At 35.4% G+C, this 16,567-nt stretch overlaps 1 protein-coding gene across 6 annotated transcripts in view; it reads right to left on the reverse strand.

Annotated features, from left to right (window-relative positions):
* Positions 1-16,567, reverse strand: part of PTBP2 (polypyrimidine tract binding protein 2) — a 48,047-nt gene that overhangs the window by 14,512 nt on the left and 16,968 nt on the right. For 4 of the 6 annotated variants that reach the window (XM_062497001.1, XM_062497000.1, XM_062496999.1 and 1 more), the window contains 4 exons: positions 8,275-8,447; positions 7,717-7,860; positions 4,567-4,731; positions 4,380-4,490 (listed from right to left, as the gene is read on the reverse strand). In XM_062497001.1, coding sequence (XP_062352985.1) covers positions 4,380-4,490; positions 4,567-4,731; positions 7,717-7,860; positions 8,275-8,447 — 593 coding nt within the window. Of the gene's footprint in view, positions 1-4,379; positions 4,491-4,566; positions 4,732-7,716; positions 7,861-8,274; positions 8,449-16,567 lie in introns of those variants that run through there. The other 2 variants (XM_062497004.1, XM_062497003.1) reach the window with 1 other exon arrangement.

The following is a 16,567-nucleotide window of genomic DNA, read 5'->3' on the forward strand; positions in this document are numbered from 1 at the left end:
CTTTTAGAAGACTTCCTACCTTCTAGAATCCACTAAGGTATGGATTAGAGGAAGGGCCAAAACATCCAGCCAGAGTTTACTTACTGTCAAATACAATGTCACTGCCCAGCAAGGGAACACCCACTCCCATATGAAGAAAACAGGTGTGAACAAGACTGAAAGGTTGTATTCTTTAGCTTTGTCCAAGTCACAGGACCCATCAAGATCCATACTTTACCTCTGTGTGGAGTCTGTAGAAATACTGACTTGTGGCTTGCAAAAAGCTGCTAAGTTGATGGAAATATTTTAGACTTAAAAAGTAGCAAACCAAGATAGATGTGTCTGCAGTTTCTAGGGTAGCCAATGTTTAAAAGGGAGCTATGTAAGTAACTAAAGCTTCTACTGAAGCAGAAAAAGCTCCTCTTTCTGCCAAAATCAAAGTGACCAAAAGTACATATAAGCGGTACTGCACAAGAGAAATCCCTTGTAGCTGGGAAACAAATGGGCTGAAAGAACATCCTGAACCAGAAACTAAGGAGATGCACTTATAATAAGCACTGTAGTCAAACTCTAGGAAAGTATTCAAGCACCAGAACCAAAATAAACCCTCACCCCAACCATCTCTATCAGTAGCATCATACACCTCTAACAATGCAAGAAAGATACTCACCAGCCAGCACTTTTTTCCAGATTAACATTTCACATCTAAAGTCACAAAAGTGAACGTGTCCTGAGCTCTTACTTGCATAGCGAAAGAACGTACAAGCCCTCAAACACTGTTCCTCTCAGACATCCCGAAAAAAATGACACCAGCAGTTCACTGCTAGTGAATGTACATAGCAACATCATCTCCAAGAACTCCAGTTACTGTTAAGAAACTTCTTTGAAGTATTTATTTTACATGTGATACCATACCACACCACGCATGGGCCAAACCAAGGAGATCAAGAATTATGACACCTCCTACAAATGTAAGCACCATTCTTCATCTTGCCTGTGTCAGCAATCCCAAAAAACTAAACCCAAGATTTTCAGAAGGCTGCAAAAGCTAAAGGCATTAAAAAGCCCCAAACCCATGGAAGCAACACTTACAAAACATACCTCAGCTCAAATAAGTATCTCAATGTAACTGGAGGTCATGTGGTAAGTATCTTTTGGGAGATATGTGTCCCAAGTGCATTCTACAGATAGGCATCTGAATGAAACTAATTTCTTTTGAGACAAGCGTCTTACATACTAGGAGTTTCTTTGGCTAAAATGTGTACGTAAATGCATCCCATTCTCAAAAATTAATATATTTTATGTGCAAAGGACCTGTTGCTGCACTTCCTGGGCTTTCTCATACAATGCAGTCCAGCACTCTCCTGTTTACCTGAACACTACTTATCATTTCTGAGCATAAATTGTGCTCCTTAGAACTAAAGATGTCCATAAAAGCCGAATGCAATACTAGTGGATAATAGCCCTGCAGCTCAGTATCCTGTCTGGAGATGTCCTTTCTTCCATTCTGCAATGACTACCTGAAGTTCCTATTACGTATTTTAGGGCAATGCAGATCAGCAGCGCTCTTTTGCAGACTGCCACCAGCACAGAGCTACCCTGAAATTGTGAATCAGAACAACTGGAAAGGTGACCAGTGCAGTCAAACCTCACTGGAATCTTTGAATCACCTGTAGGACAGGAATAACAGGCCAACTCTAACAGAACCTGTAGTGATATTTTTAACCCATGCTGGGTCAAGGTGACTGGTATGCATTACATATGAGCCTCAGCTAATTGTCTACAGATGAGTCACTAACAACTGTTAATATCCATGATTTGGCAAGAATGCTTCCAGTACATTTGCATGAAGGCAAAGCTCTGATTTAGCCAGCTTCTTGGACAGAAACACCAGCACTCTCATTTCCCCATGGAATACCAAACTACTGCTGTTCAAATGTTTAAGTCTGCTGCTTATGCTAAGAGTACTCATCCTTTACAAGGAAAATGGACTATTTTTAATGCTTATGTCTCCATATGCATACAGACATCTCCAGACAAAACCTTCATTTGCAGAAGCAAGGCAGTTCAAGGTGCTCTACTCTTGCCCATTCTCAGTTACATTCTCCACCCCTGGCTAGACTGCTGCATTATGCAGAACCTGCAGTTCCCAGTCTTCAACAAGCAACCTGTAACCCAACCTGATGAAACAGATATCAGTGGAGCCACTATCTACTTTTTCAGGAAATGAGTTTCTTACAAAACAAGATGAGCAGGAATCAGGTTTTTCACTAGTAGCTCATTGAAATGACAAAAGAGATCCCACAGGGCTTCATACTGCACATTCTTGTTAGTGTCACTGTTTTCTCAGAACTTTCAAATGCATAGCATCTCTCCTTGGTACTTATATCATTTGAGTTCTTCAAATTGCTCTTTAACTTCCTTAATAAGTCTTCAATTTCTATTATGCCCACATTCTGATTTCCTGTGAAGAGGGCCACCAGAAAATGAAATTTCCCCATAATCTTCTACAGTAACTTGGACAGAAAATAAATTGAAAACTTTACTCCTTTACCATGTGCTTGATCTTGAACTCCATGCAACTAAGTTGTAGCCACCACATCATCTAGTTTCTACTTCCAGATGTATTTAAACTGCAGGGGTATTTTTCCTGATAATACACAACTCAAAAAATGAGGTCAAAAGATTTAACACGATGTGATACTTTGCATCAAAAAAGCAGTTTAAAAGCAGCAGTAACATCTACTACAGAAAAAATGGCTTTCAAACACAAGTCAAGACTGAATTTCAAGCTTCTGTAATAAACACATTTAGCATCCAACTATTTACCAAATATTTCAAATATAAATCTAAATGCCTACAATTGATTTCTGCAGAACTTGCAGGTTACGTTCTAGGTTCTCTACCACTATTTTAAACCTGCAAGATCCATCCCATTCATACAAATTCTTATTTAGTACAGTGATCTACCTGCATCTCTCTCTACTCTGAGGCATAATCTAGTATTTGATATTGCTTCAACTCTGAAAGGGACATCCCTAATTTAAACTGTGTTCCAGATCTACAAGTGTTTCCAGACTGCTTTTCAGGAGTAGATTATCTTAAAGTGGACCACCATAAATCAAGCTGCAAATCGTCTCGTCTCTTCTCTAGCTTTCCTCAACAGCATGAAAACTTACACTCTGCTTTTTGAAAACATGTTTAATTTTTTTGTGATTCCCTGTCTTCACCATCTCACAGTTCTTTACTCAATACCCAGTATTTCATTTTGAGATAGAGACAAAAATTACCACCCTCCACCACTGAACAAAGTCTTTATTTCAATATAGTCCTCATTCTTTACAACAGAAAATTAATTTAATTTAATTTTTGTCTTCCCTCTACTAAGAGGAACATTTGCCAACTTAGCCTGAGGTGTGAGCTTTTCACTTTTGAGAAGTTCTCAGCTAGTCTGTCATCTACAGGCAATAAGCAGTTTCTATGCTGCCAAGCCACACTTAAGCAGCACATCAATTTTAATCAGCCCTCTTCAAACTCAGACTGTATGTGAAGGTTTGAAAATATAAATTAATTCAATTTATCTCTTGAAAATAATAATAATAAAAATCACACCTTCCCCTTTGGTACAACTTTTCTACTGCCACAAATGTGAACATATCCAGTTCAATTAATTCAAACCATCTGGTCTAGATGACATGCTGTTGATCTTTGCCATAATTTATCCATAGGCTCTCTCCTGCTATAATGAATATAACCAGTTACCTGTTCTTGCCTCTCCTACCCAGGATAGGAGAGTTTCCTATAAAACAAAAGGAAGATCCTGCTCACCCATCACTGCTGCAAAGCTTCTTCACAGTCTGGTCACATGAGTTAACTGAACTCTCTCTTCTGGGCATTTATGGTTACAAATAAGTTTAGAAATCTTTTTTAGGATACTATAACTAAATACTTTCACAAATCTGTAACTAATCCACAAATCACAAGTTTGTATGGATGCTTAAAAGTACCTGCCAACAACAATCCAATACAGTTACTCAATTTGCTGCTTAGAGTGAATTAATTATGCATCACCACGACATCCTACATTCTTACTTCTGGCTGATATTTTTACTATTGCAGTCTTGCATATTATTTCATCTCTGTGCAGTCTCATTTGTTCACAGAAGTGTCTAAAATAGTTTAGACACAGTATCCATAAACATACTATCATTAAACACTGATTTTACGTGGTATAACAATGTATTACATAATAACTTCCACCTTTTTTTTTAATCTCAAAAATTTCACACACGTGATGGAGGAATATAACACATTGTTATGGCAGTACTCTGTTAGTTCAACATTTTACAAATGTTGAGAGTACAGGAAGATCTCCAGCCTTAAAAGAGAACTATACTTACTTGTTTCGCTTGCTGTGCGTTTACTGGATCACCAAACTGCAGTAAAGCTTGAAACTGGTTATTCTTTGTGAATGTGATTATCTTCAGTACAGCACCAAATTTAGAGAATATCTGCCAAAAACATTGTACAGTTTTACACATGTGTTTCTCCCAACCACAGCTCAAGCTAAAGTGAAATTTGACTTACCTGATGAAGAACATCCAGGGTTACTGGATAGTACATGTTGTCAATAATTATTCTAAGTACTGGACTCTGAGCTGGAGTCACTGCACTCTCACTAACAGTGGTCCCACTGATGGGAGCGTTTGATGCCTGCACAGCCGTCACTGCCTGAAGAACAGCTTGGGCCCGCTTCAAAAAACATGATAGAAGAGAGATTTCTTAATATTTCAGGATAATAGCTTGAAATGAATTAGAAATATTAATATAGTTAACTCCAGAAACACAAAATAGTCCACTTATTTAAAACTCAGAGCTACAGACATAATGCAACATTAAGTGCAATGCAGTCTGACTCTGTGAGAAGAGCCAACAAAAATGAAAACATCAATTAATCCTTATATCACATTAAGGAGGGGCTTCAAACTGCACCAATATCAGTCCTTCTAGTAGAAAGTTTATTTTTCTACTAGCAAGGATAAAGAAAATGAGGATTTTGTAGGTTTCAAGATTCCTTCCTTTGCAGGAATAAAACTAAATAAACCCACACACCAACCAAGGAAAAACCCCAACCCAACAGAAAGCAGAGGTACTTATCTTAAGTTCAAAAGACTGCCATTTTACTTATGTAGAAGGCTCTACCAGGAAGGGAAAATTCTAAACTAACACCTCCAAGCTTCTCAGCTTTAACACAATGAAGCAATACACAAGACTAACAAATGTCAGCAAATGGTATCCAGAGAGGTAAACCTACTGGTGTCTGTTATCCACCCTCTTTCGTAAAAAGAAAAACAAAATCTTCTCCATATATGTTTTTTTTTTGTTTTAAACACAAGCAGGATTTTAGAAATTCAAAAGTAACCACATGATTTGACCACAAAAACACACCTCTGCAACTACTTCCATTGCCGAAACTGACAGTATTAGAAATATTAGATGCCTTTTTATGAGAAAGAAAAAAGTGCAGAAAAAAGGGGTTCCATTTAATACTTTCATTACAGTTGCCTTATAAAGCAAAACAATACAAAACAAGAGAAACAAGTAAGCATGCCATGTAAAAATAATAACCATCATATTAATGCATACTGCTTATTTTAAAGGTGTTAGAGATACTACACAACTTCATGTTTCACAACTTACATGATACTCCTCATACTGAAACAAATCAATGAATAAGGAAAGTGGGGGGGAAAAAAAGAAACCTGGTGAACACCAGCTGGAAAAATAAAATTTACCTCTACACTTACTATTAGTTACTGTAACTGTGCAAAAATGCCTTTTCATTACACTTCTTTTCCCTAATATATGAAACATACAACTTTCAAGATGGCCAGATGCTTGACTGAGTTGCATAATTATTAACTGTCAGTCCTTACAGTGACTGGAAAAGTTTAAACTGTATAACCCAATGAACTACAACTCGTGAATTCATTTTTAACATATGACCCCTGTCAGCACTATCTATACTTATACATCATGTTTCATTCCATTAAAATTAATGCGAGTTCATGAAGGGATACAGGACCAAACAACGTAAATATTAAAATTTTTCCGAACATTTTGTTCAACAAGTTAAAAATAACACCTAGCATCATATATAAGCAGCCAATTTGAAGACATTTAAGTAGTAGGCAACACTTTTTTCTTATTTTTGAAAAACTGAAACTAACTTCAAAAGATCAGACACACCACCCAAAGTACACTTAGTCCAAGTGTTGCAGTGTGTGTGCAGAAGGAATAAACCCATGCATTTACGATAGGCTAATGATTACAAAGAAGCACAGATAGAGGCAATTGTGTTCTCAATTCTCCTGCGTCTTGATAATGCACTGAAAGATACTTGTTGTATATCAGAGTTTAAATGCTCCTCTCCATGTTCTGATGTCTCACAGGAAAAGAATTTTCACAGAATTCTAAAACTGAAATTAAAAACTCAAAATGGTATCTTCCAAACTGTTTATTCAGAACCAGCTCACTCTGAGCATACAAGTAAAAATAATCTCTGAGGCTACTATTACTGAGCAGTTCAGAATGATACATCTTAATGGAACCTTTCCTGGCTGTTTAAAGTACCCCTTGGTTAAATAATATTTTCCCTGTCTTCTTTTTAACGTGCACATTTCTCCAATTTTTATATTCTGTCTTTCCAGTTGTACATACTAACATTCCAACATCTTCACATTGTCATGCCTGAACATTTAGAAAAAGACAACTTGAAATGAATCTGGGTTGAGAAAAATTTTAAATCTGATTTGAAAGCTAAGTATTGAGTATCCAAAAAAAGTCAGACTACAAGCAATGCCTGCACTATTTTTTCTTACAGAAAATAGATTGTCCTACCATCTTTGTTTTCTGAACCAAAATGTCTTTTAATATATTACCCTGAAATTGCTTTCGAAGGCAACAGCTATACTTTTACTATTTACATGTCCTAATAGAAGACACAATTAATAAAAACTAATTTGGCACTTATGCGTATCATCAGAAATGCAACATCAGAAATTAATCTTAAAAGAACCATCAGACTTCTGGCAGGCTTGAGGCTCTTATCTCTCTATAGTTTGCATGAATTGGTCACCATGTTACTTTTGCTATTCAACTGAAAACAGATATATGTATCTGTATTTATTGTGAAATAGGTCCCAGAGAGGCAAGAGCAAAATGGTGTTTTGTTATTAAGTACATTTGTCTCTCGAGTGATCATTATGGTATTATTCTCCAGAAAAAGCACATCACATGAGGTTACCAGTGCTACTGGAGTGATCATCCAAAGCACTGAAACTCAGGCATTGGCATTAGCCATTAATTACCACTAGGGGAATTCAAACTGGCACTGGAATCTCAGGTGACAGAACAAGGAAGTTAATTTTACCATCCTACAGTCTATAAACCAAGACAAAAACTTTACAACTACTTAGAACTTTTAAATAAGTATTAAAAACACCCTTGTCTTTTGACGTTAAGGAAACATAAAGAAAATTTATTGTAATGGAAAGATCACACAGGAAGCAAATCCATTTCAGTGTCACAAAATGGAATGATCATGGATAAGACTACAGGAGAGTTAGAATGTGGACAAAACAAATGGTACATGTGCCATATGTTTGAATCAAGAACACATGCCATGCCTCATCTTCTACTGTCTGCATTTGAAATACTACTGAACAGTAAATATACCTGGTTAAGTGTGTTATCAGTTTTTAGTTCTTTATGATTGGAATACTGGATATAAATGGGTTGGTTACGAAGATGAGGCGTCACAGCAGAGTAGTAATTAACCATAGTGATAGCTGCTTCTTCTGTGGCAAGTTCCAAAAATGCCTGTAATTAAAAGAGGTCATTTTCAGTATTTACAAAGAAGGTAATCTTCATATTAGCCATACATAAAAAGACAAAGGGTTTGATAACACATTTTAACAAATAATCAATCTTCAGAAAATGTTATTCTACACATACCAACTTTATTTCCTAAGCTACTCCATCTCCAAAAAATCATCTGTGAAGATGTAAGAAGACTTATCTTCCAGCTAACTTTTTGCTTTACATAGCTTCCAGCCATCCCGTTTCCCCTTAAGGTTTACTAAAAGATAGCATAAATTAATTTTAAAAATAAAGGGGAAAAAACCTCTTTTTTCTTTAATACTTACTGCTTTATGACTTACTTCAACAACATTTTAACAATATATTTTGAAATCAGACAGTAAGCATATTAAAAAATGGAAAGCGAAAAATTACCTGGTTTTTCCCTTTCAGCATCAGGATGTTGGTTACTTTACCAAAAGGTAAACCTAAAGCAATTACTTCTGTTTCTGTCACTTCCCCAGGCAATTTCCTGATATGAAGAACACGAGAAGGAGCCCCATCCATTTTATCATCACCTTTGAATTTCTTGTTGTCATTACCATTGGCTGAAAGACATATTCAGACTCTATTTGAAAAGTTTACTGGTATTATTAATGCTTTATTTTAAAAAAAGCTTTTAATTATAAACATGAAATTAATTTTAAGTGAGCCATTTCCTCATTTGGTTTAAGTCTAATTCAAGGGTTCAGAACAAATTCTGCAGAGAAAAATGCTAGTTTCATGAAAAGTGGACTACTCAAGATTCAGTCCTCTCACAAAGACCACAGAAAATCCTCTACACCTCATTTTCAGTGAAGCATCTCACGTAACAACATGGAATAACACCTGAAGTACGTCTAACAAGGGCTCACATGAGAACTCCAACATACATTAAAGTAAAAACAGTTACTGGCTACCCGGAGTTTTTTGAAAGAAATAAAATGGTGGTGAACCATTAATAGATCCCAAAGTTTTTTTAAGAACTGCTTGCACCAAGGAACTGGACACAACAAGTAGAAAAGTAACAAAGCAGGACAGGAAGTGTCATTAATGCTAGGAAAGATCAGAGTAGAGAAAGGGGATGACCCAGAGCACCGACACCAGAAAAGGCTGATGAGACCAACAGTTTAAGGACAAAATAGAAAAATGCCCATTACAAACTATGAGCTCATTCATAAAAAAGGAAAAGCCAACTAATAAGCACAATGCAGCCAACACAGACAGGGATGGGGGAAGATCCAGATAAATTTCCATAATAAAATCAGGGAAGCATGAGCATCAATGTACAAAACAACAGAAAAACTAATTAGAATATTCTCCAGAATTCTTGTAAAGTTACAGTAAAATTCCAACCTGAGTTCCCTTTGTTTCATATGTAGCTAACCAGTTCCATGGAATAAATCTTGCTTTTGAAAGAAGACCAGAAAAAAATTATTTACTTTGGTTCAAAATATGTCAGTGGAGTAAACCTCAGAGTCGAGAGCTAAAGAACAACAGTGTCATAGGATATTAATGAATTAATCAGCACTGGAAATCAGTATGCATTTAGATATTAGAGAAACAAGTGACAAGAGTTCCCTTTCTTCTACCAAAAAAGGAAGATATTTAGATTTACCTAAATATGAAATTTGAAATATCCTGTTGGTTAAAAACAGTATGCCTTAGAGGCACCTCATGCAGTAACTCTGTATCCTCCAAATCCACACCCTGCACCACCATCATCAACCCTCCCCTAAAAAGCATTTCCACAACTAAGCTTTTAAAAAGTTCCTGCACAGAAGAACATGAAGAATTTTCCACCTTACTACAGCAGACAAAACAAAAACCTAACAACACTCAAGACTGGTCAAAATTCAGATAGCAGTATCTCCAACTGACAATGCTAGAATCCATGCAATAGCAAGTATTTTATTTTGGTCTGCTGCAGAGAAAGAGATTTTGGTGGAATACAGAAGAGTAAAATTTGAAAAATACACACTGAACTAGGATCTGAAGTCTACACAGGACTTTAACCTGTACCATTTTGGCAAACATGGTGAAAATGAGCTTCCAGGTAGCCAGATTTCACCTGTTCAAAAGTAAAACATTATAACACTATCTTCAAAGAGACAGAAAACCAAAGTTGGTGAAAAGGTACTTCTACTTTTCACCTGAAGCTTATCACACAATAGTATTCCCTAGTTCTCAATTTAAATCTCTACAAAAAATTAAAAAAAAAAACAAAAAAACAAAAAAACAAACAAAACGAAAGAAAGGAACAAGGGAAAGTGTGATAGGCTGGACAATGCATTACAAACAAAATGTTAAAAACAAACTTGTAAAGGATAAATGAATTACAGTGATACTGAAACTGTAAGTCCAATGCCATTCACACTTGAGCTTTCTGAATAACTTCAATTCATTACAAGTTTCAAAAAATATGAAACATTACCAGTCAAAAATGAGAATGTGAAAAGGTTTTCAAACTAAAGGATTTTCTGAATTTAAGAACCTCTTATTTTTTTACATCACCAGAAAAATATTCACCATGACTGCTCATATCAGTACTGCCAGAGCTGTTTTGTGTGGTTTTTCCAACAGACAATTCTGACATATTAACCTTTCCACAGCATAATGTCCAAGAACTTACTTCTTGTTGCACTAAACCTCTTATTTAAATTAGGCTTTAGGTAACCCCAGCATTTCTAGTAAAAGTATCACTGGCCAATATATAATCACTCACACATCTGTGTATTAAACGTTCCTGTAATAATTTTTAACACAATTATTTAGTAATTACTGTATTACCCAATTAATTTTACATCTATTAGCATTGCTACCTAATACTGGCATTTTACACAGTTTTTCAACTTTTGCTGCAGTAAGTTTAAAGAACAAGCTTAAAAGAAATATTTTGCTGTACTAAATATAGGTATCTATCTTTTCCTAAACAGCAATTATGAGTTTTAACTTAATTCATGTATACGGGCGTCTCACATGATTTTATTTTTTACATTGACTTAAGCCTCAACTACACTATACTTTAAACTTTAACTTACTATTAAAAAAAGCTATGTAGACAACTGCCTGTGCAACAACTTTTACGTAAAAAAGCAGATTAATTATTACAGCAATATATACAAAAAATACAGAATTAGCCATGAAAGAACATATGGCAATCAGAAAACAGGGGCAGGAGGGACAGGATGGGAGGACTGGCAACAAGCATTCTCAGTGCTATGGAATTGCCCAAGGAAAGATTTTAGTGGTAGGGCAAGTAACCACGACAAAAGCTGTTTATTATTTATTGGCAAAAGCATCTCTTGTACAATGAAAGCTGAACTGACACCATTCATTAAAAAATGAAACCTACCTTCTTAAAGTAAACTTTACACCAAAAGATTTAACAATTGATTTTTGAAGACAGAAGAAATGCGCATGTCAGCTGCGGAATGCAAAGAGAATATGCACTTTTTCTAGTTTTGGTTATCCACTCAGCATCACCTAACAGTAATTTCTTGTTCCAGTAATGAAGCGTGTATCATATACTAAATATGCACATACACAAGTGAACTTTTCAAGACATTTGTAGAACAAATTAAATGTAGCTTTTAGGAGAGTTATTGAGAGATTCTGGCACTGTATGAAACCTCTCTAACTGTAGTCTCTAACTGTAGTCTCTTACTTGTCATTATAAATGGTACTTCTCAGCTGAAGACACATCATTAAATTGCACTTGGGAATAGAAAACCACATTTACAACATGGGAACACAACTTGTTCAGAGCCATTGAAGGGTGGATTTAACTACTGTTAAAACAACAACAATCTCATTCTCTAACAGATTTTTATTAGCAGAATCAGTGTCCATAAAGGTTAAAAAAGGGGGGGAGGGGAAGGGAATGAGGAGGCCAAGGAATGGTGGAGGAGAACCTCACAAGCTGACCAATAACTACTGCTGAAACTGCTGATTAACTGGAGCCTTACTAGCAAGGAGATATTTCATGAAGTAGTTTGGCTTTCACTGGACTTGAAAATCCTGATGCAATTCAAGTGTCTTGCTTAGTGCTAACACTTTAACAAATATAAATATACACTGAAAACAGCAGGCTACAACATTTACACTGGGGGAAAAAGTTTTAAAAAGCACTGGGAGAACGACTAAAACACAGTGTTAATTCATTTACAAATCAAGTTATAGCTGCAAATACGTAGTTTAAAAAAAAATAAACCCAGCCCTGAATCATAGAAACATTCAGGTTGGAAAACACCTTTAAGATTGAGTCCAACCATTAACCCTGCACTGCCAAGTTCCACTGAACACAGGAATGGTTATATTCAACTCAGACTACCATAAAAACTCATGTTCTGTAACAACCATAGCACTGATCTAAGTCCTCTGCACCTCTCCACCAATGAGATGAAAAATTCAATTTCCATGTGACATCAGGCAACTTCTAAACAAGAGCTCATCTTTACTAATGCTATCCAAAGCATTAGTCTCACATCCAAATAGGATACTACAATTTAAATATAATTGATAGATAAGCTACATCCCTGTTGCACAGAGCTCCTTTCAATCACTTGTTGACATTGAATGCTTACAGGTTGACAAAGCCTTTAAATGGCCATAATCAGAGCAATTCGGGCCCTGGCATTTTCAGTTATAAACTCCTATTTTTTTAAGCAAAGAAATAGGAACCTATGTAAAAAAAGCAACAAAATGAACCACAGTATACACAAGACATATTTTAAGTCCAAGTCATTTAATCTTCAAGCTATGAATATTCAATGCAAACAAGCAGTTTTTGCAGAAAAACTGTTCAAGATCAGCATAACTCCTAGCAAAGAATTAATAGCTTACTTCCTGATAATCCCTGTTTTTGAAAACGTATTTTAAAAAACTGCATGCTAGAGGAGCTTTTCTCTGCACTTGTCTTTTGAGAAATACATAAATATGACCTGAGAGTTCTGAGAACTTCATTTTAGACACTTATTTTTTTTGTACAATAATTTTTTTTTCATAAGCACACAATCTCCTAATACAGAAATGTAACTATGTAGTTACAGGCAAAAAAAATTTAGGTAAAATATAAAGTTGCTTTCACCTATTAGTTCCTGAAAAGAGGAGGAAAAATGCAAAAATGAACACAAGACACTGGCTACAAAGAAATAACATAAACAAACATCCTTTCTGCAGAAATCACTGTTTCACAACTACCACTATATATCAACAACCACCTGAAAAAATAAGGAACTTTAAGTTCGTACATACATACTAAAACCAAGAAGCTTAATAGCAGTAGTATTAGTATTCAGTGCTGTTCTATGTAGAAAGCACTTCTTGTTTTACCTTGGCTAAATATATGTAATGTTATCAGCTAGTAGAACATAGGACACATATCCAGACATGAAATAAGTGACTAAAAGAAAGGCAATGCAACTGAAGATATCTAGTTTACAGCTGTGGATTATGACCAGACAGAAATATTAAAATGTTGCACTGGCTACTGAACACAGTCATCTCCCTCAACCAACCAGCAAACTGCAGACAATCACAAATTCTGTAATAGGGACCACTGTGGTTTCATTTCTGGAAAAGTCTTTTCTTAAAGAAAGCTTTACTACCCTGATGTAAGTATTAGAATGTAGGAAGAGAGCTGTTGTCTGATTCAGTGACCTCTCCCAGGCTCCCAAAAGCAAATAAACAGGACCCTTCCACTAGCATGTAAATCTTCGGATGTTCAACTTACAGTTAAAATCTGGAATTCAAAATACATGAAAGAACAAGAAAAGGAGATACTACACTCAAAAATACAATAAAAATACATAGAATATGAAGCTGTGCACATTTGCTAACCTTGAAGATTAGGTTACGTGGTCAGTGTTAATGACACTTCTGTTAATAGGGGTTTTTTTGCTATGTATCACAGACATGGGCCATGGGCATATGAAAATCTTGACCAACCAATATTAAAACTATCTTACACTACAGAGACTATTGCTTAAGAGGAATTTGAGCTTAAATAAGCGAATATAGTGAAGCACAGAAAACTTTACTGTTGCTTTGAATTGGCACATCTGCACGTAGGCTGCACCTGTTACAAAATGCAGTGAGCATTGAGTTTTCTAAGCCACCATGATAACACATTTACAGTATGGTATAGTGGCTGTTCAACTAATGCACTTCAGCTTAGTCCTTAAAAATATGTAAAAATACCACAGGCTAGAGTGAAATCCAACTGAAGTAGAACAAGTTACCATGGCACAGTGATGCAGACAGAAATTACCTAAATTAACAATAATAGCCACATTTTATTTCTCCCATCCTGAGATTTTTTCATTTTTGTAAGCTTCTAAATCTGCATACCTGTAGAAATATGTAAAATATACAGTATTATTAAATTACTATACTTTCCAATCACATATAATGTACTTCTTAAAATCCTTCCAATTATTATTAATTGTAATCAATTTGCAAACTTCAGAAGTAAATTACCTAAGTTTAGGCATCATTAATTTTAACTAATAACCAATTTTACTTAATGCGCTCGCAAAAATGGCACATCTATGGCACAACCATGTTTACTGCCCAAGTTTAATACAACACTTGAAATATTATTAGCTTGTATGCCTCAGTGCATTGTATTCTGTTAACACAATGAATTACCTACCAAAGTCACTCCTAACATTCCCTGCTAATTAAGTAAAAACAAGATCAATCATTCAAAGCTCCAGGAGTTTGGTGAGCTCAGTTGCAAAATGCTTCTGGAATGTTTCTACTGATCCACTTTAAACACACAAATGTGAACAATGAAATTGATGGCAGCTGTAACAAGAAAACCTGCCAGTTCTTCTTGTCTTTGACAAGCCAATTTTCATAAAATTTTCATCAACTTCTTTCACTTTTTATTTACATCCCTTCACAGTTTTACTTTTTTTCGTGTGTGGATTTCAGCAATGGAGTTCATGGCATGAGCATCTCCATATGGATAACTCCTCTTACAACTTCCATTAACCAATAACCAGTAATATTTATTCCTCCATCTTTAACAGCAAAAGCCTCCCACAAAGTTCAGTGTAAAAGTAACCCCTATACAGAGGAAACACTTTTTCCAGTTTTTAAAGATAGGGTAATTTTTTTCTCATATTTAAAATCTGCAGAGTAAACAACCACAGCTATGCATTTACTGGACATACAGCACTGAGAGGTAAAAAAATTATTTATGTACAATCATTTGCAATCTGCCTTACTAGTATCTTCAAAAACAATGTCAGAATCAGCAATATTTATTTAAAGATCCTAGTTTCAGCTCTGGTTTCTCAGAATCCTGTTACCAAATATTATTTTAGCTTACCTAAAGAGCCTTTCCAGTCATTGTGCACCAAAACAAAAAAAAATTAACTCATGGATCTTTATGAGAAGATTATGCTCTCCAAAGAAATCAGAATCAAGCAAGCTTATGGCAGCAAATAGGAAGAGACTTTGACAATATTTTCAAAAAAGCTAAAGGAAAATTAGAAGTACTTTAAGCAGTAGTAAAAAGCCTGTGGTTCTGACAACCAACTTGAATATACTCATGTCAGCTGGTGTTAAAAACATCAGATACTTACATGAGCAACATAAAAAAAAGAACTTCTTAAAAAAAGCTTAGATATTTGCTGATCTTTTACTTTACAGACTGTTCTCCCTAGCTACAAATTCTCATCTAGTGGATGGGATACTTCCCTTAATGTTTACAGAATAATGTTCTGCCATACTGTCCAACCTAGCTCAGGAACAAAAATAAATCTTGTATATTTAAATATAAATGCTTAATTGAAATGGAATTCCTCAGCAATGACAGTAATAAATTTGTCCAAAACAGGGTTCAGAATTAAGAGGTAAAAGTCATCTTACACCAAGTCTAGATTTCTGCTCTTTTACAGTCTTAAGACTGCTCTTTTACAAAAGACACAAAGTAACTAAAACAGTAACTTCACCTGTAGTGAATGTTAAAGTAACATGCTGTCACCTACACAGTGTGGAGGATGGATACAGATGGTTAAGTGTTTAGAAAATGCCCAAGGATCAGACTTTGTATTTTGAGCCATGTCCAACATGCTAGTCTTTTTCAGAGAATTACGAGTGGTTCACATTACCAGTAAGAATGCAAATCAAACATTTGTACACCAATTTCACAAGTTTCTTTCACAAAAAAAGACAGGGAAGGATTCATCCGAAGGACTCCCTACAGGGCAGAAAAAACATTCCTCTTTCATGTCTTTCACTAGAAGAGAAGATTAGAGAAAGAGTATTCATAAAAGCACTCAAGTACTACAGTATTCTCACTGAATGGCAGCTGAATGAAAAAAAAGAAAAACAAAACAAAACAAAACAAAACCCACTAATGGAACTTTTCCCATGATAAAAAAGCAGGATGTTCATTTTTTTTAAAAATGATCTTCATTCTCACCCTTAATGACACAGCCCTCAGTTCCACCAAAACCCCTCACTTCCATGAAAAGGCAATTTTTTGGACAGCTTAGGCATTTTGGTTCAGGTTAATATTTCTGTAGCAGAGAAAGAAATGAGGCTGTGATTGACAAGATTTTATTCAAAGTTTAGGCCTACTAAGGCACTGCTATTGACCACTGTTTTTTTGACTGTGTACACTTCCACCAATAAAAGGCTCAAAGGATTACAAAGACAAACCATCTCTTTCTTC

Source organism: Cinclus cinclus, chromosome 8 (genome assembly GCF_963662255.1).
Source record: "Cinclus cinclus chromosome 8, bCinCin1.1, whole genome shotgun sequence".
NCBI lineage: Eukaryota > Metazoa > Chordata > Aves > Passeriformes > Cinclidae > Cinclus > Cinclus cinclus.